At 36.9% G+C, this 25,243-nt stretch overlaps 1 protein-coding gene across 1 annotated transcript in view; it reads left to right on the top strand.

The window, feature by feature from the left end:
- Positions 1 to 10,324: 10,324 nt before the first annotated feature.
- INIP (INTS3 and NABP interacting protein) overlaps positions 10,325 to 25,243 on the top strand; it is a 41,905-nt gene continuing 26,986 nt past the window's right edge. The window contains 2 exon segments of the mRNA XM_074207503.1: positions 10,325 to 10,538; positions 13,253 to 13,337. Of these exon segments, the coding sequence (XP_074063604.1) occupies positions 13,313 to 13,337 (25 nt within the window). The 5' untranslated portion in view covers positions 10,325 to 10,538; positions 13,253 to 13,312.

The following is a 25,243-nucleotide window of genomic DNA, read 5'->3' as shown; positions in this document are numbered from 1 at the left end:
TCAGTTTGTTGTCCTACTTTGCCCATCCTCTCCTTTCTACTTTCCTTCCTGTTGTGTGCAGGCCAGCTAATCTATTACTTGCAGCTATTGTAACCTATTGCTTGACTCAGTCCAGCTGAAGTCAAGTTCTCAGGCTAGTGTGGAAGAGGCAAGAGACAAAGATGGCAAGTTCTCCTTTTATTTACCAGCAATCAAGAGTTTAAATACACTTTTTAGCTCCTGGTTTCCTCCCATACACATGACATTCTCCAAACAGCCAATCAAACAATGTTTCCACACTCATGGACAGTAGATGATCAGTAAATTCAGAAAGCATACTTTCTCAGGCTTAGTGCTCTCACACAATGTTCCAGGAGTTGCCAAACAGGAGGAAGAGAAAAGAAGATCCAGAGAGCAGACCCAGAAAATTAGACCAAGGGTGTGCCTGGGCAAGAGGACAGCTAGGCCATTCCCAGTCATGCAGTGACCTCTCTGTGGCCCTCAACAGTCCCTTACACCTTCCATAGTCAAACATCCCTGATTCTCCATTGAATGTCTGGAACAATTCTTCTCCCCCTGTTTTTTTGCCCTGGCATATCTAAAACTTGGTTACTCTTGATCTATTTAGCACCATTACCAGAAGATCACTACATTATTGTCAAATGCAATCAGGTCAAAAAATCATATGAGAAAATAACTAGGGGGGGGTGCAGCCAAGATGGCGACAAGAAGGGATCGAGTCTTAGGAGCTCTCTGATAAAACTCATCAGCTAAGGACTCTAACTAAACTTGCAAAAGACAGAACCCACAAAGGGACCCAGTGAGGCAGTTCTCCTACTCAAGGTAACCTGGGAAAGAGCAGAAAGGCTCTGCATCCTGGGATCGGAGAGGCGGCCTGCCAGAGGGGTGGCCCACCAGAGCCAAAGTACTTCAGCCTCCCGGAGGCAGCCCCAGGGTGCTGGGAGTCTCAGCTCACAGCAGTGGGGGAGTTTCCTGAGCTGAACCCCGAGGAGCACCGGGCACAAAGTGGGGGAACAGTGGGGGACCTCTGCCAGAGTGAGCACGTGGAGCCCAGCCCTCAGGGCACACAGGGAGCAGCTTGGTCTTTCTGCAGCCCAGACCAGGAAACAGAAGCAGGCTGAGCCAGTAAGCAGGAGCCTCCAGGGCATGAGCCCATTGAGCTGAGGGAGGGGAGTGAAGAGAAACTGCGAGCTCAGTCCTCTGCCCCTGGAACAGGACTCGGGCTCTGATCACATTCAGATCCTGATCGCAGTCTAGGCTCCCCCATAGAACAGCAGGGCCCAACCCCCACCTCAGCCCCGTGGCAGAGGGGGGTGCTTATGGTCATTCACAGACCAGAAGGGAGGACAGAGCCTCACACACTGAGACCCTTGTGGGAGTGTCCCAAAAGCTCAGGAAGCACCCCAAACCAGGCCCAGGCTGGGAAAATGAGCAAGCAGAGAAAAAAAGGAAGACTATTGAGAAATATTTTGCAAATGAGCCCAAGAAGGATCAAAATACTCAGTCTGAAGATGAGGAAGCACAAGCTCCTGCATCTAAAGACTCCAAGAAAAACAGAAATTGGGCTCAGGCTATGACAGAGCTCAAAAAAGACTTTGAAAATCAAATGAGGGAGTTGGAAGAAAAATTGGTAAAAGAAAGGAGAGAGATGCAGGAAAAACATGAAAATGAAGTCAGCAGCTTAGTCAAGGAAATCCAAAAAAAATGCTGAAGAAAATAGCATGCTAAAAACCAGTTTAGGTCAAATGGACAAAACAGTTCAAGAAGTTATTGAGGAGAAAAATGCTTTAAAAAGCAAAATTGGCCAGATGGAAAAAGAGATAAGAAAACTCTCTGAGGAGAACAAATCCTTCAGACAAAGAACAGAATTCAGGGCGATTGATGAATTTATGAGAAATCGGGAATCAATACTTCAAAACAAAAAAAAAAAGAAAAATTAGAAGAAACTGTGAAATATCTCATTGAAAAAACAACTGATATGGAGAACAGACTTAGTCAAGATAATTTAAAAATTACTGGAATACCTGAAAGGCATGATCAGGAAAAGAGCCTTGACATCATTTTCAAAGAATTACTACAGGAAAATTGCCCTGATATTCTTGAAGCAGAGGGCAAAATAGAAATGGAGAGAATCCACCCATCCCTCAGAGAAAGAGATCCCAAAAAAAACAACCCCCAGGAATATTATAGCCAAGTTCCAGAACTCCCAAGTCAAAGAGAAAATATTACAAGCAGCCAGAAGGACACAGTTCAAATATCGTGGATCTGCAGTCAGGATCACACAGGACTTAGCAGCAACTACATTGGAAGCTCATAGGGCTTGGAATACAATATACCGGAAGGCAAAAGAGCTTAGAATGCAGCCAAGAATGAACTACCCAGCAAGGCTGAATGTCCTCTTCCAGGGAAAAAGGTGGACTTTAAATGAACCAGGGGAATTTCAAATGTTCCTTTTGGAATCGCCAGAGCTAAATAGAAGGTTTGATCTTCAGATACAGGACTCAGGTGAAGCATGGAGATTGGAGGAGAGGGGGGAAATATGAGGGACTTAATGAGGATGAACTGCATGTATTCCTGCATAGAAAAATGACGCTGATAATACTCATATGAACCTTCTCAGTTAATAGAGCAGGTAGAGAGAACTTTTATAGTTGAAGCACAGGAGAAAGCTGAATTCGAAAATAAAATATGGTATAAAAATGGAGTCAATAGAAAAAAAAGGGAAATGGAATGGGAGAAAGAAAAAGGAGAGGGGGAATAGGCCAATATGTTTTATATAATAAGATTTTTTTTTTTAATAAAATGAGCTATTGCAATGATATGGAAGGGGGGAGGTAAGGGGGAATGAGGGAACCTTTGCTCTCATCAGAGATGGCTAGGAGAGGAAACAGCACATATACTCAATGGGGTATAGACATCTGGAGTAAGAAGGAGGGGGGAGCAGGTGGAAGGGGTGGGGATGTGAATAAAGGAGGAGAGGATGGACCATGGGGGGATAGTGGTCAGATATAACACATTTTCTTTCTTACTTCTTGCAAGGGGCTGGGATTGGAAGGCCTGCCCAGGACCATGGGGCTAGGTGGATGCTGGGCTTAAGGGGTGGTATGGGGGCTCAGGGCTTCTTGGCCCCAGGACCAGGGATCTGTGTTCTGAGCCAGTCAACGACCCTACAGCAGAGTCAAAGGAGAGAGAAAATAGAGTACATGGTAGTGGAGAAATAAGAAAGGAGGGAGTTGCGATCAGCCATGGCAATGGTGGAAAAATATGGAAGTAACTTTTGTGATGGGACTTATCATAAAGAATGAGATCCACCCATGACAGAGTTGTTGGTGTTGGAACAAAGACTCAAGCACATTTTTTGTTATTATTATTTGGGGGAGGGTGCAGGGCAAGTGGGGCTGGATTACCTGCCTGGGGCCACATAGCAGGGTCATCTTTGTGTGTCTGGGGCCGGATTTGGACCCAGGTGCTCCTGGCTCAAGGGCCAATGCTCTGTCTGCCACCCAGCCACCCCTACTATTATTACTATTTTATTTTGGGTCTCTTTTCTTTTTTTTTGGTTTTTGCAGGGCAGTGGGGATCGGGTGGCTTGCATGTTACACGGCTGGGTGATTGTTGGGTTTACGAGGCTGGATATGGACTGGGGTGCTCGTAGCTCCAGGGCTGGTGCTTCGTCCATTGCACCACCTGGCCATACCTACAATTATTACTATTATTTTTTTATTTTAATTTTTTTCTCTCCCCTTTACTTTTTTCACCCAAGCAAGTCTATCTATATTCATGGGGGAGGAGGGATATTTTGTTTACTTGTAAACAAGAATATTTTATTAATGTAAAAAAATTTGTACAAAATGAGAATAAAAAAATAAATTAAAAAAATAAATTAAAAAAAAAAAGAAAATAACTAGTGCCTGCTTTTGTTGAATCCTTATCTACCCATTGCTATGTTCATCTCAGCAAGTTCCTCCATGGACTACCTAATTTTCATGAGCAGGAAAGTTGGGGCTCCAAATTCTGTTTGAGAAAATTTACTTTGACCCAAGGTGTTTTCTACTTCAATCCATGACATCAAACATTCTCTGGGATCTCAGTTATCCCTTTTTGAAAATCTCCTTAGGATTATCAGGCTCACATCTTTCCCACCAGATTTACTTTTCCACTCTCAATTCTGAGTCATAATCATAGTCAGAAGATGTAAAGTGAACACTAGAAACCTTTTTATTGCTCTTGCCCATGTTCTAAAGGGAAATCCCAAGGAAAACCAATCAAACCACTCAAATGATTTTTTTTTATTAAATTTGCATTTCAATCAGAACTCTTCCCAAAGATGTGAGAATTGTCATACCTTAGACCAATGGAGTCTTTTTTTTCAGTCAAGGATCTAGATTTATTTATTTTATATTATTACAATAATTTTGTTATAAGAGTAAACATTAACCACCACCACCCCCCCAGAAGATGAGAAACCTCAAGAATAGTGTGAGAGAGAGAAAAAAAATGTACTTCAGTTTGTGTTCAGATTGCAATGCCTCTGTCTCTGGGGTGAGTTGCTTTCTTTATCATAAGTCCACCAGAGAAGTTGCTTCAGTATTTTTCCCACAGTTGCTATTACTAGCTGTATTTCCCTCCATTCCTCACTTTCATTTATTCTGTTCTCTCTCTCTCTCTCTCTCTCTCCTTTATCCTGGCCCTGTCCAAAAGTGTGTTGTATCTGAGTACCCTCTCCCACAACCTTCTCTCTCTTCTATCACCTATTCCCCTTTCCCTCCCCCTATTCCTCCTTATACCATCCCTTTTCTCTCATTTTTCTCTAAGGTAAGATAGATTTCTATACCCTATTAAGTGTGTATGTTATTTCCTCTCTGAGACATTTCTGATGAGAATGAAGGTTCACTCATTTCCCCTTGACTTCCCCCATTCCACTCCAGGCCAATGGAGTCTTAATGTGTTTCTTCAAATTACTAATTTACCAATTCCAGTTTATATAATTCTTGTGATCCTGTCACTTTTGGTGCCAAAAGCTATAAGACAAAAAAGCCAGTCTCTTCTGAAAAATGATATTGGTGAGAAAAAGCATAGTGTATTACCAGTCATTAATACATTTCTTCTAGTCAGCGGTCATTATAAAGTCATGGGGTAAGTGTGAAATTTAATAACTTAGTATATACATGTTAAAAAATCTGTCCTGGATATTTAAAGGCAAATTAAACTTCCTTCTTATGGCAAACATAAATGTCAATTCCCATTTCTCACAGAATCTGAAATATATTTTGTACAAATATAGTTGTTTTAAACTTTTTATTAAATCTTCCACAATTTGGTCCCATTTATTTTTCAAGACTTATTTCATATTATTTCTCCTTATTCATTCTTTTCTAGACAAAGTGGTTCACATGATGATCCATAATGGGACATTCATATATGGTCTCTGCACATTTGCACAGGCCTTTCTCCTGCCTTGACCATTTTTAAAAAATTTTTGCCCAAGGTTTCACAGCTAGGTAATTATTAAGTGTCTGAGTTAAGATTTGAACTCAGGTCCTACTGACTCCCAGGTTGGTGCTCTATCCACTGTACCACCTAGCTTCCTGGCCTTGAACATTCTTGAACTCTAGCTCCCTTCATGGTTCAACTTATGCCACCTTCTATGAACGACCTATGCCTATTTCCCCATTTGTGTATCGTGTATATTTTCTATTTTACATATTGTTTTCATCTAGAATATATAATAATAATAATAATAATGACAAAGAATAGCTAACATTTACATAATACTATGTGCCAAGCACTGTATTAAGAACTTTTATAAATATTATCTTATTTGATCCTCATTACAACTCTTGGGAGGTAGGTCCCATCATCATTCCCATGTTACAATTCCATTTTCTCTTTTTTGTACCTCTACCACATAGTTCAGTGTCTCGTTCACAGCATTCTTTTCACATTAAATTGAAATTTGCTTTTAATATTATTTGTAGATGATCTCTGATTTATTATAATAAAAACTATTAAATGATGATGTATTTTATAGAGCTCTCTAACATGACCCTTCTTGCCCCACTCAAAAGCTAGGACAGTTCTTGATACTCCTTAATTAGTTCTATGGTAGTGTCATAGCAATCCACAGCCATTCCTTTTGAGCTATTCTCATGAGATAAGAAGTATGACTCACAAGTTCTTATTAAGCACAACTAGAAACCAATGCTCAATATCATCTTCTACATAAGATCTTTCCTAGTTTTTCTCCTTCACCTCACTTCCCAGCATCCCAGGTTAAAAAAAAAAAAATAATAATAATAACAAGGAATTTTATGGGGCTTTAAGATTTGCAAAATATTATATCACTTTATCCTCACAATAATTCTTGGAGATAGCTCCAATAATTATTCCCATTTTACAGATGGAGAAACTGAGGCAGAAGATTTTTTTTTTTTTCTTCTCAGGATCAGAGAGCTTGCAAGTATCTGAAGCCATGTTTGAACTCAGGTGTCACTGATTTTAGGCCCAGCACTCAAATCCACTGTTTCAGCCAGCTACCTACTTTGTGTCTACTTTTTATGTCTTGAATATACTTATGTATATATAGTGGAAGGGGAATTGATCAAGCTACTCCACATCAACTGATTTTCCATGAGCTTGCAGAAAGTAAGGGCAGGTAATAGAGACAAGAAGTATTACAGTGTTATATATTTATACTTTCATGAGGTATAAAGTTCTTCAATAAAATTTAATGAAAATATTGAATAGCTAGATTATGACTAACTGAAGGGGTTGGTCATGCTCCTTGTGGCTCTTTATAAAGCAAACTTCACTCTCTAAGAAGGCAGAGCAGTGACTCAGAGGAGTGCTATGACTGGTACAGAGAAGAGAGCCCTCGCAGGCTATAAAGAGAGTAGCTGTGGAGATTACCTCTATGGGGTGCAGGATGAGAATACCATGAGTAGGGAAAGAACATGGAGCTCCTGCTGTGAGGGAGTATACACTTCACCATGTGTATAATAATGTATATTCTATCTATCCACTTTTGCTTCTGACATTATGTATCATAGTGGGGAAAGTATTCCTGAGGATTATGGGGAGGTTTTGTTATTCTTGTTCTTTTTTTTGGTAAGGAGTAAGGCAATTGGGGTTAAGTGACTTGCCCAGATCACACAGCTTAAGTGAGTATCAGAGACCAGATATGAACTCAGGTTCTCTTGATTTCAGGGCCAGTATTTTATGTACTGTACTATCTAGCTTCCTCTTCTTGCTCACATATGATACCTCGGTAAATACCTTTGCTTCAAGCAAATTGTGTCTCTTGACTAAAGGTAAACAAAAGTGGAGGCTCAAGGATAATGGTTATAGTAGTGTGGAGCTGGAGTTTGATGAATCTGAGAGTAAGGATTGTGAAAGTAACCTGAAGGGGTTATAAACTTCTTGTTGTCTCTCACTCTCTCATCTTAAATGTAAGTCCCTCTATCATCCTACTGGAGAGTGACTAAATAAATTGTGGTATATGGATGTAATGAAATACTATACTACTGTGTTGTTGGAAATGACAAAACGCAGTTTCAGAAGAAATTGCAAATAAATCTATGACCTGATACAGAATGAACTAGAAAAATTTGTGCAAAAATATTTTTGAAAGATTTTAGAACTGATCAATGCAATAATAAAACTGAGTCCAGAACACTAAAAATTAAACCATTATTCACCTCATGCATGAGAAGTGATAAACTTAAAAAAAAAAAACTGTCAATGTGGGAATTTGTTTTGATGAATTCTATGTTTTATGATGACTTTTTCTTTTATTTCTTTTTTTTTGTTCATTTGGGGAGGTGCAGGAGAGACACTATAAAACTCTAAACACTATAAAAAAATAAAAACAAATGTAAATGTAAAATGTAAGCTTCTTCAGGATTGGGACTTTGTCATATGTTTTTATATTCTCAATGCTTAGCTCAGTGCCTAGCTTATAGTAAGAACTTAATAAATGATTACTAATTGATTGCCAGGCACTAGACTAGGCTCTGGGGATAAAGATAGAAATTAGAAAATTTGGGGGCGGCTAGGTGGTGCAGTGGATAGAACACTGGCCCTGGAGTCAGGAGTACCTGAGTTCAAATCCGGCCTCAGACACTTAATAATTACCTAGCTGTGTGGCCTTGGGCATGCCACTTAACCCCATTTGCCTTGCAAAAAAAAAAAAAAAAAAAGAAATTAGACAATTTTGCCCTCAAGGTATTTACAATTAATCAGAAGACATGATAACATATAAAAATTAAAAATAAATATAAGGTGTGGGAAGGGAAGATTTACTAGCAAATGAAATGTGAGTCAGGAAAAACCTGTAACCTAATGGCATTTGAGGTTTGTGTTTTTTTTTTCCCTTTTTAATCAAACTTTCCCCCCTAATTAATATGTGACCCTGGAAAAAACACTTAACTTGTCTATCTCTGTTTCCTTATCTATAAAATGGGAATAATAATAGCATCTCTTTCCCAAGGTTTTGTGAGAATAAAATGAAATAACATTTTTAAGTGCTCTGCAAACCTTAAAGCATTATAAAGCATTATCTACATGCTAACTATTGTATATTTTCACTACCTCTCTCTAAAAAGAAAAACAAAACATTTGTAACAAACATGTACATGTCAAGCAAAACAAATTTCCACATTGGCCATGACCAAAAAAATGTCTTCTTAAAAAGTTTTACAATGTTTTCTTTTTGCATTATAAACTCTTATTCCCACTTTGTGAAAGGTTTATTGTAATGAAGTAAAATATTTAAACAATAATATAATGACAAGCATTTCACATTTGTAGCACTTCCTCACTTATTTAAAAATATTGAAATCTCCTTTCTCTTCCTCTCACCTTCATTCCATTAAAAAGCTAAATTCAAATAAATTTGCATAATCAAGCAAAATAAATTCCCTCGATGGCCAAATGCTAAAACATCTTAATATATATATATATATATATATATATATATATATATATATACACACACACCCTAAAACTATCATTTTTTTCTGTAACAGTTAGCATGTTTGATCATGGGTACTAAGCAGGAACGATTACTGTGTTGAGTCTAGCTTTCAAAGCTAGAGGACAAAGGGAATAGTTCTCAATGGACGAAAAGCTGAGTAGGTGATGATTTGATTGTGATGGAATACTCTTGTGCTGTAAGAAATGAGGTAATAGGGATTTTAAATGGATATGTACTTATATGAACTAATGCAATAAATTGAACAGAACCAGGACAATTTATAATATAAACATCACAAAAATGAACAATTTTAATCACTTTTATAAAATGATGGAAGAAATTAATATAATCATAATGATTTATCCTACACTATTTAGACCAGAAATATGGTTCATTATGTATATTGATCTTGGGATGAATTCAGGAGCTAACAAGGGACTGATTTTAAGAGGGGCAGCTGAGTGCAGTCTGCTCCAGGCTAATTCTAGTATAATTTGTTGGAACGCTTGGTCCAGAAATCAAGCAGCCTCCTCTGGAAGACTTCCTCAAATGACAAAAAGGCAAACAGATAAAATTCCTCAAGAGCCAGCAGGATCTACCCAGATAGCAATAATTTATACAGTACTTTAAGGCTTGCAAAGCACTTAACACAATCTATCCCCATTTTGCAGATGGGGAAAGACACAAAGGTGAATGGATTTGCTCAGTATCACACTGCTAAGTGTTTGAGACAGGAATTTAATTATGTCTGGGCTTAAGAGTCAATTAGTCCGAGTTTGAATTTGACTTCGTGCACCTTAATAGCTGGGTGACCCTGGGCAAGTAGCTTCAATTGTTTGCCTCAGTTTCCCTGTCTGTAAAAAAGGATCATCATAGTACCTACCTCCAGGGGTTGTTATGAGGGTACCCATGTTACCGATTCGTTACATATCATTCCTATATGCTATTTGTGTAGTTAAATTAACATCATAAAGGTCTGCTGTCATGTTTAGTCCGGATTCCTGGCCCAGCGCTCGATCCACTGCGCCACCAAGCGGCTATTTCTGGTAGCTGACACGTTTGTTAAACGCCGTTCTCCACAAAAGGAGGTCAGAGCGCCTGCGCCAAGTCCCCTGGCCGGGTGCCCGCTGCCTCGTCCTGGATTGGACCATCCGCGTCTCAGCCCTGAGATTCTGGGACACGAAAGCTTTCACCAAGTCTATCAACGTCTGTAACTATAAACAGTAAAGAAAACCCCAAAGTCCTCAACAGATTCCGCGAGAATGCCAGGAGCACCTCCAGTTTCCGGCGCACGCGTGCGCGCTGACGCGGCGCGTGCGCGCTGACGCGAGCGCGTGCGTGCTGCGTGGCGAGCCGGCGTCCTCCCGTTCGAGAAGGAAGGGGCGGGGGGAGGAACGGTTTCCGCCCCGCGCCGGAAGAGCCGACTCAGCGGCGGGGCTGGAGGAGCGGAGGCTGGCGGCGCCGCTCAGGGCCGGGTCTCGTCCGGGCGGGCGCGGAGCCGTGGGCCCCGGAGATCCGACTCCCCGAGGGGCAGGCGCCCCGCGGCCCCGCCGCGCCCCGCGTGGTAAGTAGGGAATTGCCCCCGTTGGCGCTTCCTTCGGGTGGGTGTCATTCGTCACCGCCTTTGGGAAGAAAGGAGCCCGGGTGGGGGCAGGGAGGCGGCCGCGGGAGGGCCCGTCCGCCCGCGCTTAATCGCCGCCTGGCGGCGTGGCCCCGGGCAGGCCACCGGACCCCGTCCCCTTGCAAAAACTCAAAAACGGGGTTGGCTGGGTGAAGCAGCGGCCCTGGAGTCGGGAGGACGTGGGTCCAAATCCGGCCTCAGACACTTCATAACGACCCAGCTGTGTGGCCTTGGGCAAGCCGCCTAACCCCACTGCCTTGCAAAAACCTAAAAAAACAAACAAAACTAACAAGCGAAGAAAAAAGAGTTAAGGGCACCCGGGAGCAAGAATGAAAAGCGGAAATGAGTCGGTTTCTTAGCGTTCCTCTCGACTTCATAAGTGTCCCCCAAGAGGGCCGGAGGCCGGCGGCGTAGTCGGGCCCGGCCGCTGCCCCGAGGGCCCGCGGGGAAGGAGAGAACACTCCCCTGGGATGCAAGCTTGGTGGGGGCAGCTGCCTCGGTGACCCTGGCACCCCTGTCGTGCTGGGAGCGCCACAACAGGATGGAACCCCCCCACCTTGCCCTATGGTGGATGGGATCTGGGAAAGACAGGCCCCAGATTTTCTCCGTCCTTTACTTAATAAATGCTTGTTGATTGACATATTGTGTGGTGGTGGTGCTGCTGCTGCTGCTGCTGCTGCGGGTTGAGGTACAAAATGGTTTACTCCCTGATGTCTGAGAGGAAATGCCACCTTTACAGATAAGCAGTAGTCTCTTTGTTTTTGTTCTGTTTTTTCAGGTTTTTGCAAGGCCAATGGGGCTAAGTGGCTTGCCCAAGGCCACACAGCTAGGGAATTATTAAGTGTCTGAGACCGGATTGGAACCCAGGTACTCCTGACTCCAGGGCCGGTGCTTTCTCCACTGCACCACCTAGCCGCCCCAGCAGTTGCTCTTTGATGTATAAAATTGTACAATTTCAGAGTAAAGGATATCAAGTATATATCGAATGATAAGACATAAAACTCTAAAACTATTAATAATTTCTTAGTTGTCAAATCCAATGGTCTTTTTCTTCAGTCGTCATTTTCCTTGACTTTTGACAGTATTGATGACTCTTTTTTCTTAATGTTCTTCTACTTATTTGATCACTCCTTCTCTACCTCCCTTCCTGAATCCTACTGCAGGTGTCCCTCAGTGTTCTGTCTTGGGTCCTCATCTCTTTTCCCTCTACTACTTCATTTAGTGATCTCATCGACTTGCAAAGATTTAATCACCATTTATATGCTGTTTATTCTCAAATTTACTTTTCCTGTCCCAGGCTCTCTGCTGATCTCCAATCTTGAATCTAACTGCCTTTCTGACATCCAAAAGACATCTTAAACTTAATATTTTTGAAACCAAACTCATTACCTTTTCCCTTCAGTCTTGTCCCAGCCCCTCAGGATCACAACCTAAGGAGTCATGCTGGCCTCCTCTCTGTGTCTCACCCCTCATATCCAAGCTGTTGCCAAAACCTGCCGATTTCTCCTTTGTACCTTTGCTCTTTTGACTCTGCTACCAGCCTGGTGCAGGCCCTCATCATCTCACACCATGATTCTGCAAGAGTCTGCTTGCTCTAAGTCTCTCCTCATTTCAATCCATTTTTCATTCAGCCACTAAAATGATTTTTCTAAAATGCAGGTCTCATCTTATCCCCTTCCTCAATAACTTCAATGACTTCCTTATTGCCTCCAGGTACAAATTCAAAATGCTCTTTTGAACCTTTTGATTTGGGGGTTTTTTTTTCCAAGGCAGTTCGGTTTAAGTGATTGCCCAAGGTCACAAGGCTAGGTAATTAAGTGTCTGAGGCTAGAATTGATCTCAGCTCCTCTTGACAAAGGGCTGGTGCTCTATCATCTGTGCCACCTAGCTGCCCCTCTTTTTGATTTTTTTAATCTTCCTACTTTTCCAATCTTCTAATATCTTACTCTGTCCTCTTGGAACCAGTGACACTAGCCTCCTGGAAGTGTCACAAGGAAAACACATCATTTCTCAGGTCCAGGCACTCTTTCTGCCTCCTGAATTCCTGAAATGCTCTCCCTCCTCCATGCCAACTAACTTCCTTTACATCCCAACTAAAATCCCATATTTTACAGGAAGCCTTCCCCAAGCCCCTTAATTCCAGTGCCTTTCCTCTGGTAATTATATCTCATTTATCCTGTATCTAGCTTGCTTTGTTACATATTTGTTTGCATGTTGTCTCCCCCTAAGCTAAGGGCAAGGACTGTCTGTTGCCTCTTTTTGTATCCCCAGTGTTTAGCACAGTGCTAATAAATGTTTATTGGATTTAATTTTAGCTGCTTAAATAAGTGATTGTCAGTTTAGTATATGTGGTACTCTGCATACTCTGGATAAAACAAGAGTTGATAGCCAAGGTAAAGGATGCCAGTAAATGCCAAATAATAAAACACTTAGAGTTGTTTAGATGATTCATTATCTTTGTATAGTCAGTGAAAAGTTTGGATGAATAAAAGTAAAATTTGTCAGAAGGATCACAGGTGCAAAAAACCACAAACTCCCCCTCCCCCCAACCCAAAACACTAGGTCACAGCAACTGCTATTGTTGGAAGAGATTAAGGTACCAGATGTCTTCAATTGTTTAAGTGTGACCTTTTTAATATAATGGGGTTTTTTTGCAGGTCATTTTCAACTTAACTGCCTTAATTGCTATTGAAGATAATTTAACAGTAAATAGGAGCATGGCAACAAACCCTCCTGGACAAGGTAATCTATATTTGAATCTTCCTTTTGTATATATTAAAGTAAGGGGAAAGGAACTTAGAATTTTCTCTGTAGTCCATGATAAAAAAAAAAGGCATGGCAAAGTAAGACTTTATATTTAAAACATTTAATATTATATCAGGCCCCTTAAATATTGTGACATTATATTCAATATTATTAATTCTCACTTTTACCTATGGGCTAAGAATGTTAACTTCATAAATCTTAAGTCCATAACAAAAATAGGGTTTGAACCCATGTTCTCTGTTTGCAAATCCAGTATTCTTTCTATTTGGTTATTAGGCAGCATTCAGAATCTTAGTATTATTACAAAATCTTTAAGCTCCCACACACTTGTATAGTCCTGGTTTATTCTTTTTGTTTTTGCTTTTTTTTTTTTAACCTTTCTCTGAATCCCTAGTGCATGGCATAGTGCCTGAAACATAGGAGGCCCTTGGTAAATGCTTATTGAGTGTTTATTGACCTATTGAATCAAGTGGACCTGTTCTCAAGAAAATATATTCTAAAATTGAAATAGTTGTAACTGAAAATAATTCTGGAAGTAAATTACTACCAAAAATTTTGATGACTGACCTTCTTTCCTCCTCCCAATTATTATTTTTAAGGAAAGATGGATTTGAAGGGTAAAGGAGAAATACAATGGGTTTATAATTGTAATAATTTCAGAGTGCATTTTTTTCCTTTGGAATTTAGGTTTTAATCTGAAAAAACAAAAACCCCACATTACTGCCACTTTAGATTTTTACTTTGGAATTTCATGATTTAGTTGAGCCATTTACTTGAATCATTAATTGCCACTTCATATTTTACTCATGTCCTTATTTTAATTTGATAAGTATTCTTTATAATATTTATCCTTTGTCATCATGCATTTTGGGAATATTCAAATTCCTGAACCTATACTTGAATTTTAGTGTAGGAGTTCTCAATTTTTGTATTTTAATAAACCAAGGAGCCCCAGTGAAATGATACTGGGAGGTTTGGAAAAGGAGGACGAGATGATAGGAATTAGTCTATATGTGAATTTGTTCACTTTTTATTCCCAAACCTTCTCTTCTTTGCTTCTCCCAGACTAGATATCCTGTCCAAGAGCCAGCTACAAGATAATGGGCATAGAAAAGGAGAGAAAAGGAGCAGGTATAAGGTAAAACTTTCTCTCCTGCTCCTTTTCCTTCTGAGGCTTTTGGGCCAAGTAAAAATGATATCTGGTACCAAAATATGAAAATGATTATTCTCTTAATATGAAAGTCAAGATTTATTTGGTGCTGGCTAAAACTTTTCTTTTTGTTATTTTGTAATTTTGATATGTAGTTAATTATAAATCATCTATTTGTATTTTAGTATTAAATAGAGTAAAAGTTTGGGGAAGGTAGGAAGTTGATTTCTTATATTCTATTCTGTTTTTCAAAAATAATTTTTTTTTGTTCTGTAAACGAGTATATATCCACTTTGCAATGAATTATTATGAATACAACAAATTTACTTTTTAAAAAGATGATTAGACTATAGAATCAGTCATTTTTATTTCAGCCCACTTAAGTCCCTAAATCTTTTTTTCACATAATTACTGTCCAGTCTTGCCTTCCCCATCCTAAACTTGATTTTTTAAGTGTTTTTTTTTTTTAAACCAAGAGTAGGACTTTTATTTCTATTCTGCTTTATCTTATTGGATTTGGCCCATCATTTTAGCCTTTTGAGATTTTTTTGAGATCTTGATTCTCCTACCCAGTGTATTTACTATGTCTCAGCATCATACTATCTTCAAATTTGATGAACATGCCATGTATGCCTTCATCCAAGTCATGAATACCAGTTGTTGAACATAGCAAAGCAATGGCTAGGACTGCCTTTTTCCAGATTGACAACAATACATTAATCACTATTCTTTGACTTGGGTTTTAAAGAATTGTGATAAAAGTTATGGAGGATTATGGAGGAGGGTGTAGAGAAGGGGGTGGAAAAGCTGTTGATTAAATGGGTTGGTTGGAAAACTCATGACAAGATGTGGCAGTTTTCATTCTGCGATCTTGGTGTCTTGTAGATTTTGAATGACGATTTAGCTCATGACCACCCCCAGGAAGAAGTCATTCAGTATCAACCAAACTGTTCTCAGAAGGTAATTAAGAAAAATCATGTTGTAATATTATTTGGAGAAATTACAGGCAGAGCCTAGATAAAGTAGTTGAAATTTGGTCAACTTACCTTTTGTAGAATGTCATAGGTTATTAACAGAGTGGTTAGAAATTTAACAATAGCTCTGTAATCAATTTGATCTTTAGGTGAAACATACTGAAGTATTAGTTGTGAAATTTTTTTATATTTAAAAATTTACATTGGTTGTTAGTACATTTACTAAATGCTACACTAAGAAGTATCAGTTGCATTCCCAATACACTGTTAGAATTTAATCTTTTAGTTTGGCATGGGATAGGGAAAAGTACTGCCTATTTTATTGAGTTGAATTATGAAAGCTATTAAAACTACCGAAATTTTAGAAAAATTCAGTTTTTTACTAACACTTATCTTTGATATCGATTTTATCTCTTTTTTTTTTGTTTCTTTCCCAAACTGCCTCTTGGAATCAGCATTGAATTATCTGCAATGTGGAATATTCAGTGAGAAATATTTAATCCCAGTTAATATACAGTCCCAGCATAGCCTGGTCCCTGATGGCTTCTCCTCACCCTGAGTTTTTCCTGACATCAGGGTATGAAAATTAATTTTAGTGTAAGCCAAAATGAAGCTTAGTTAAGGATATAAATCCACTAATAAAAAAAAAAAAAGAAACATGCACTGCTACATTTCAAATAAAAAGAATTTTTGAATATTTATACTTTTTCAGGGTCGGCTAGGTGGCGCAGTGGATAGAGCACCAGCCTTGGAATCAGGAGTACCTGGGTTCAAATCTGATCTCAGACACTTAATAATTACCTAGCTGTGTGGCCTTGGGCAAGACACTTAACCCCATTTGCCTTGCAAAAACCTAAAAAAAAAAATTTATACTTTTTCTTCTATTAGTAGAAATAATTGAGAATTTGCTATTTATAATTTCTTATTGTTAATTATTATTGATAGTAATTATTATTATTAACATAGTTGTGGTTGTTTTTTAAAAATATTCACCCATGGGTCAAAAATATGACCTTGATAGATTTGTAGTCCAGTTTATTATTACAATACATCTTATTAATATAACAGAATTTAACAACATTTGGCTTCTAAGCAAATTGGCACAGAGAAAGGTTGGAGGTGAGTCCGGCTTCTCACATTCATTGTACTTCTATTCCACTCTAGATCTTTTTATTGTACGAATCACTTAACAGTTGACTTATTTTCTGAATATTTTCCATTTATTTTGTATAATTTGATTATTTTAGATGTAATAATTGCTGTTTGCTTTTACTGCCATTTTAGATAGTCTATTTGATTCTTAATATTTTTTTACTTATTGTCTTTCCATAAAAAAATCCATTAAATTTAGTATCAGTGGTTTAAAACCTATCAAATTCTTTCATTTCTAATCATGAGTTTTTATCAGTACTCTTCTTAGTTTTGTATAGTTTATATTTTAGCTAATTTTGACTTTGTGGTTTTGAGTGGGGGGTTTTTTTTAGCTTTTTTCTCTTTTTTTGTGGAAACTAGGTAGGATGGATTACTCACATAATTTAGAATAATTTAGAAAAAAATTAGAATATAATCTGGAAATTTATTTAAGAAAACTGCTCAGTTGTCAAAAAATGATAATATACAAATAGAATTCTCAGGTGCTTGAGCAGGAAAAGTTTTAAATTCAAATCTAAGTATTGATATACTTTAAAAGTAAGATTCACGAATTCAGAATTAATCTATATTTTAGAAGCATTGACAGAGCCCTTTGGATAAAAAGGGTAGATTTTAAGTTTGAAAGATATATACTTAAAATACAATTTATATTTTTAAGTAAAGATAATCTAATTGGAAATAACTTTTTGACTAAATCAAAGAATGATTTAGATTATTTTGCACATGAGCATTGGAAGGGGAAAATACACAGTAATTACAAAACAAAGTAGAAATTTTAAGAGAGAATCTAAAAGAAATTTGCAGAGGTAACAATATGAGGCCTAGATATTTTGTTTAGAGTTATTTTATTCAGTTTGAGTTAATGATGTTAGTATGAATAGGAGAGATTATGTTTCTTTTAATTTGAATGATACTTTAATAAAGAATAGTAGAGTAAAAAATAAATTTAACAATTGTCATGCTAAAATTGTAAATTAACTAAAATCTTGAAGAAAGGGCTATGTAAAAAAATAAACATGTCATAACAATGTTATTTACAGTTAATATGCTAGAAATTCATAGCTCTATGTTTAAAGATTGACCCAACATTTAATGCTATTGCTAATTTGTGAAAAATAGGAATGGCATTAATGACGAAAGTTAAGTTGAAACCGGAAAGCATTAAGGAAATGAACGAATTCATCATATGATGCTAAAAGGTTTCAAAATTAGAGTTGGTAAAAAAGACTGAGCAACTTAGATCTAACTGATATAGAGAAAATAGTGGGAAAAGCAATGATTATATGTTCTTTTTGAATATATATCTTATATATTAAATCACAAGAATAGGTAAACTAAAAGTTATAAATAGAGCAAAAATGAAGGATTATATGAATAAAATGTGTAGGTCCATATGGTAACTAAAATAATTATATTTTTAAAAGGAAGTGATAAAAAGGCCAGTAAAAATAATGCTATACAAATTGCAAATTAAAATTTGAGATTCAAGCAGAGCTATATTAAGAGGCTATCTGTAACACTGATGCCCTATATATTACTAAGAAAAAAATCTTTGTTGGTTGTTGACAATTTAGAAGAGGAACAAAACAGTACTTAAGTACCAAAAAAAAAAGAGCTTCCCAAAGTTGAAAATTTATAAACATTTTAAAAGTAAGTATAGGTATTAAACATTTTAAAAAGAGAAACCAAATTGAGAAAACTTAGCAAGTTTAATCAGAAAAACAATAGAGAATGAAACTTGCCAAAATTAGAAATGAGAAAGGAGAGAAAAAATAAATCCAGAAAATCATCAGAAATATGCTAATTTAGTTATGCTTACAAATTTCAGAATTTAAATGCAGTGGGACACAACTAAAAACACAAACTATCACAGTTAGCACAACAGAAAGTAGATTCCTAAATAGAAAAGGTCAGAAGGAAAAATTTAGCAAACTATTAAAAGTGCCATGCTGCAAAAGGGCACTAGAATCAGGCAGATTCACCAGTAAATTTTACCGAATTTTAAAAGAACATGTAATTCTTATGTAGTAGAATATTTCAAAACAAACCACCAATAGGTTTACTAATTTCTTCAATGCTACAAGATGGTTTTGATAATTAAAAATGAGAAAGAAAAAGCTGAAAGAAAATTTTAATGTGCTCTCATTAGTAAAACTTGGATATTTTTAAAGATAGCAGTTGAGGTAGTAGCTTGTAGACTGGTTCCAGAGGGTTAGAGTCTCATGGTTATTTTATAGCTAGTCTTGTGACAGTCACATACCAGAATTACTTAATTTAAACATTAGAATATGTTTGTTGGATGACCTCAGTAATTATCTATTTCAAAGGATCCTTACCATAACTTGCCTAATAATTGGCTGTCTAGCCTCTACTTGAAGACCTTAGTTTAAGGAAGGATAACTCATCACCTTTCAAAGCAGTCCATTCCCACTTTTGGGCAGCTCAAATTGCCAGGAAGTTTCTCCTGGTCTCAACTTTAAATTGTCCTCTGCAACTTCTCCTTTCCCCCCTTATATATCCCACATTCATTGCTTCTGGTTCTAGGCTAGAACAGAACAAGTCTAATCCTTTCTCCCAGCTGTCATGCTCCCTAAACTGTCTCTTTTCCAGACTACACATGCTTAGTGACCTCAACTACTTATTATAAGAAGGAAGGAAACAAACATTTATTAAATGCCTACTGTGTACCCAGCATTATGCTATGTGCTTTACAGGTATCATTTGCTTTTATTCTCACAACAATCTTGTGAGCTCAGTGCTATTATTATCCCCGTTTTTCATTTGAGGAAGCTGAGGCATGCAGAGGTTAAATGACTTGCCCAGTGTTACAAAGCTGTTGTCTGAGGCTAGATTTGAACCCAAGTCTTCATGGCTTCATGCCAAATCCTCTTTTATGTCACCTAGGTAACATGAACTCAAGGTTTCACCATTCTAGTAGCCCCTTTTCTGTATTTATACCAATGTCCTTCTTAAGATGTGGTGCCCAAAATTGAACACAACACTCCAGATGAAGGCTGATGAGAAAATGGAATGATAGATCCTTTTCCCTTCCTTAAAGCTGTGCCTTTTTAAGTCCTGCGCAAAATCGAATTAACTTATTTGTCTGCCACATCATACTGCTAACTCATAGTGAGCTTATAGTCCACTAAGACTTAGATCTTTATCAGAACAGCTACTGTTTAACCATGCCTCTTGTGGAGTTGATTTTTTTTTATACCAAGTGTAAGAATTTTTATTTATTCCTTTTGAATTTCATCTGAATGGATTCAGCCCAGTGCAGTAGCATTTTAGATCCTGATTCTGTTATCCACTGTGTGAGCAATCCCTGGTAGCTTAATGACTGTCTGTAAATTTGATAAGTATTCTTAGTTTCTCTTCTAGTCACTGATAAAATTCTAAACAGCACTGATCCCTGGAGTACTTCTTAGAAAGATCATTTCATATTAACTTTGACCACTCAGAACTATTTTTTGAATCCAACTATCCAATCAGCTTTGAATTCATCTAATTGTATGAGTACCTAATCCATATTCTGTCATCCCCACTACAAGAATAGTATGAGAGACTTTATCAGATAACTTTGCTAAAATCTAGGTAAATTTGATGTACAGTATTTCCCTTAACTACTAGTTTAGATTTAACTTTCTTGTAAAGAGGAAATGGAATTTAGTTTCTCTGATCTGGTTTTTTTTTTGGGGGGGGGTTAGGTTTTTGTTTTTGTTTTTGCTTTTGCAAGGCAATGGGGTTAAATGGCTTGCCCAAGGCCACATAGCTAGGGTAATTATTAAATGTCTGAGGTCACATTTGAGCTCAGGTCCTCCTGACTCCAAGGTAGGTGCTCTATCCACTATGCCACTTAGCCACCCTTACTTGGATCTATTTTTTTTTGAATGGTTAACAAAGGGACTTTTATTTAATCTTAACTTAGCAAGGATACAGCTTGAATTAGCTTCTATAGATATGACATCCCTCATATCTATATGAAAACCCCTTTGATCAAGTTAAAGGAATTTCAGTTCCCTATAAATGGGACCTCTTTTTGCCCTTAGATGTCCAGAGAGCTACTTCAAGGGCAGGTAGATGGCACAGTGATAGAACACTGTGTAGTCAGGAGGACAGGGGTTCGAATCCAGCTTCAGACACTTACTAGCTGTGTGATCTTGGGCAAGTCATTTAACCTTGATTGCCTCACATTCAGGGGCATCTCCTACTTGGATCTATTCTTTATTCTTTATTTTTTTACCTTTTCTTTTTTTAAATTTATTTTTATTAAAGATATTATTTGAGTTTTACATTTTTCCCCCAATCCTGCTTCCCTCCCCCCTCCCCCCCACAGAATGCACTCTGTCAGTCTTTACTTTGTTTCCATGTTGTACCTTGATCCAAATTGGGTGTGGTGAAAGAGAAATCATAATCCTTAAAGAGAAGTCTAAGAGGTAACAAGATCAGAGAATAAGCTATCTTTTTTTTTTCCCTAAATTAAAGGGAATAGTCCTTGCACTTTGTTCAAACTCCACAGCTCCTTATCTGGATACAGATGGCACTCTCCTTTGCAGACAGCCCAAAATTGTTCCCAATTGTTGCACTGATGGAATGAGCAAGTCCTTCAAGCTTGAATATCACTCCCATGTTGCTGTTAGGGTGCACAGTGTTTTTCTGCTTCTGCTCATCTCACTCAGCATCAGTTCATGCAAATCCTTCCACGTTTCCTTGAAATCCCGTCCCTCCTGGTTTCTAATAGAACAATAGTGTCTTGGATCTATTCTTGATGAAACTGTTAGATTTTTTTAAACCACTTCTTTTGCTAAATATTTGCCAACTGTCTCTTTACTGATTTTTCATAAAGTTTTCTCTTGAATAGAAGTCAAATTCACTGACCTATAATGTGTAAACTCAGTTTTATTTCCTTTTTTGAAAATCAAGTCCACATTTGCTCTTCTTTTTGTTTAAGTTACCTCTTCTGTTTTCTGTAATCCTGGAAATACCACGGATAGTCACTCAACAAAGGTATTTCTTTCAGGGCCCAAGGATGTAGTTCATGTGGTCCAAGTGATGGTGAATTCATTAAGGGCAGTTAAGTGCTCTCTTATTAAATAGCTCCTTGGTTATCAACTCTGACATTCATTTTAGTCCAATCATTTTCCTTTGCAGAAAATATAAGAACCAGAAAATGTCATCCTATCCACCCTACTCCTCTACCAATGAAAATACTTTGACATCTTAAACTCCTTTAAAGATTTTATGTAATATAAATCAAAATACCAAGACACTACTTCACAGAAATAGATAAAATTTTAAAAATTCACATGAAAATCATATAGGCAAAATGTCCATTGAAACTCTGAAAAAGAGCATAGTTGAAAAGTGAATTGCCTTAACAGGTTTCAGAATATATCAAGAAGTAATTCAGTTCAGTAATAATACATTATTAAGTCCCTACTTTAGGTAAGGCACTATGTTAGTGTCTGGGAGAACAAAGACAAAAAAAGAGGCCTATATTCTGATGATAAAGATAGACTGTTACCAGAAAAAAAGAACCCCATAGAAATAGTTCAGTGGGAAAGAATAAAGAGATCTGAAGGTATATGAGATTACTGTTGGTTAAATTCATGAATTGAAAACATTGAGGTATGGAGTCATTTAATGAAAAAAAATATGGGGCAGCTGAATGACACAGTGAATAGAGCACTGGCCTTGGAGTTAGGAGGACAGGGGTTTGAATCCAGCCTCAGACATTTACTAGATGTGTGATCTTGGGCAAGTCACTTAACCCTGATTGCCTTGCATCCATAACCATCTCCAGTCATCCTGACCCATATAGTTTTGGAGGAGAAAGTGAGGCTGGTGACTTAGCACAACCCTCCCTGCCCCTCTCACTCAAATTCAGTTCATGTGCTTATCATGGTCACCTCCCTGATGTCATGGTCTTCATTGAGAGAATAATATTCTTTGAGAATTTTATTATTATTATTATGATTATTATTATTATTAAAAAATTGGTTTTAGAGGCGGCTAGGTGGCGCAGTGGATAGAGCCACCGGCCTTGGAATTAGGAGTACCTGAGTTCAAATATAATCTCAGACACGGCTGTGTGGCCTTGGGCAAGCCACTTAATCCCATTTGCCTTGCAAAAACTAAAAAAAAAAAAGAAAAAAAATTGGTGTTAGAACCATATTTTACAAGCAATAAACTGGTTGGTAAAATGTGAAAATCTTAAAATGTTAAAAAATGAATAATACCTCAACTTTGTAGGGGAGAAAAACTTTTTATCAAACAAAAAATTATTCGAGATTAAATAAGTTAGTTTGATCATATATACAAAGACAAATCTTTTTTGCATTATTCAGATACTCAAAAATATTTGTAATCTTATCATTATGAATGTTCCTACCTATTCAATGCAACTTCTGCTCCTGTTCTTTAAGTTCCCAATAGAAATCTACCTTTTAACTTTCTCTTGACACTGAAGATACCAGTGAAGCTTAAATGTAGTCTAATAACTATTCCTTGTTCTCACCATATGAGTAGTTCATATTTGTTTTTGATTCATACATTTTGAGAATATTCTTATTCTGTCTAGATCTTCATAGTTACTTGTATTATGCTGTGCTCACACCTACCATGAGCCTCTTCTTCACCCTCTATGTAATACTGTTTTCATTCTTCAGAGAAAATGGTGTTCCATGACTCAGCAACCATCCAAATAATGCTTTTAAAAAGGATGCTTTTTTTCAGGAAGAAGTTTGGAATCAGCCTGCTTTTTTCATCCTACTTATTTAATTCTGGACCCAGTTGTGCATTTTATACAAGATGCAAAATTTCTAAATTAAGAAACATTGAGGAAAATATTTACAATAAATAAATCTAATATCCAGACTTTATATTGTTATAATTATATATTAATATATGACATAATTTTACATATATACATATATATGGAATTTATGTATATTTAGATAGATATAGAGTATATTTAAGCATAAGAATATTTAGTACCCATTAGAAAAATGGCCAAATATTGTTAGAAGATCATTTTTGAGGAAAGAAATACAAATTACTTTTCCTTTTTTTTTTAACCTGAACTTCATCATTAGAAAAACCCCACAACTATTTCAATAGGTAAAAAAGAACAAAGATGAATGATATATAAAATCATGGACATCTGTTTTTAAGTACATATTAAGTTTAATAATATAGAAACAAAACTGTCACTTTGTCTCCTGATCTGTTTTGTTTTCTTTTATGTATGTCTCATGTTTTACTAATGTTCTTTTCCTTTGATGTCTGTATTACTACTCACTAACCTCTTCCCTACCTCAGAACTCAAACCCTTTTGACAAATAAGTATAATCAGTCAAAATAAATTAATGCATTGAGCATGTCTGAACATGTATGTCTCATTATGTATCTCCAGATTTGTTAAGAATAATATAGTCCTTCATGATTATTTATTATTATGTTAATTATGCAAATTGTCTTAGTTCTATTCATTTTATACCATTTCAATTCATACTTCCCAAGTACAAACTATTAGTATTCAAATGAAACATTATTGTGATCTCTAAGTAATCACAGAAATACAAACTTAAGATGACTAAGAGATCACCTTACACTTACTATTTGGGGATAAAATAGAAAAATAAGTTATTCATTTTAATAAAGCTACAAGAAATTTGGTACTTTAATTCTTTGTTGAAGGAAGGAAAGACTTATTAAGCTACTATTATGTGCCAGGAGTGATGTTAAATACTTTAAAAATATCTCACAACAGTCCTGCAAAATCCTGTACTCTTATCACCTGTATCATGTAGCAGACTTCTCAGAGAACAATTTGGCATCGCACCTTGAGTGTCATAAAAACTGATCATACCCTTGCATCTAGTGACCCAAGAGAATTGTAAAGACAATATTGAAATTTAAAAAATAAAGACCAACCTATACAAAAATATATCATAGTTGCTTTATTATATTACTGGATAAGAGCAGAGCAAATATATATAGTTAAAAAAAGAATGCTTATAGGTTCTTTTCACCAAATCTTTTCATTAAAATGTCAATAGTTGACATGTTAGGTTTTAATGGAAAATTTACCCTATATTTTTGTCTGATTATTATTACTTACTAGGAATCTATCTTTATTTAAATAAAGTTTGTAGGGGCAGCTAGGTGGCACAGTGAATAGAGCACCAGCCTTGGAGTCAGGAGTACCCGAGTTCAAATCCGACCTCAGACACTTAATAATCACCTAGCTGTGTGGCCTTGGGCAAGCCACTTAACACCATTGCCTTGGAAAATCTAAAAATAAAAATAAAAAAAAAGTTTCTATTTAATATAGCATTTGCCTAGTTTTTGATTGTTTATCTAACATTTTCAGTGAACTGCCACTTGTAACCAACAGGGGGAGCCTATGCTACATTTTTGTAAGACTTCTAGAAAATAATTTTTTAAATCTATTTGTTATTTATCAGAATCACTGACAAGTTGTGCCATAGTTATTTTGATATATTAAACTATTTTTGCTTAGAAAACTTTAATGTGGAAATTGAATGGTGAGTACTTTGTTCAAATTTGTTTCTATCCTTAATACTAAGCACACTGCCTGGCAT

This window comes from Macrotis lagotis, chromosome X, assembly GCF_037893015.1.
Source record: "Macrotis lagotis isolate mMagLag1 chromosome X, bilby.v1.9.chrom.fasta, whole genome shotgun sequence".
Classification (NCBI taxonomy): Eukaryota; Metazoa; Chordata; class Mammalia; order Peramelemorphia; family Peramelidae; genus Macrotis; species Macrotis lagotis.
Note: the sequence above shows the minus strand (reverse complement) of the source record. Positions and strands in the feature narration are given on the sequence as shown.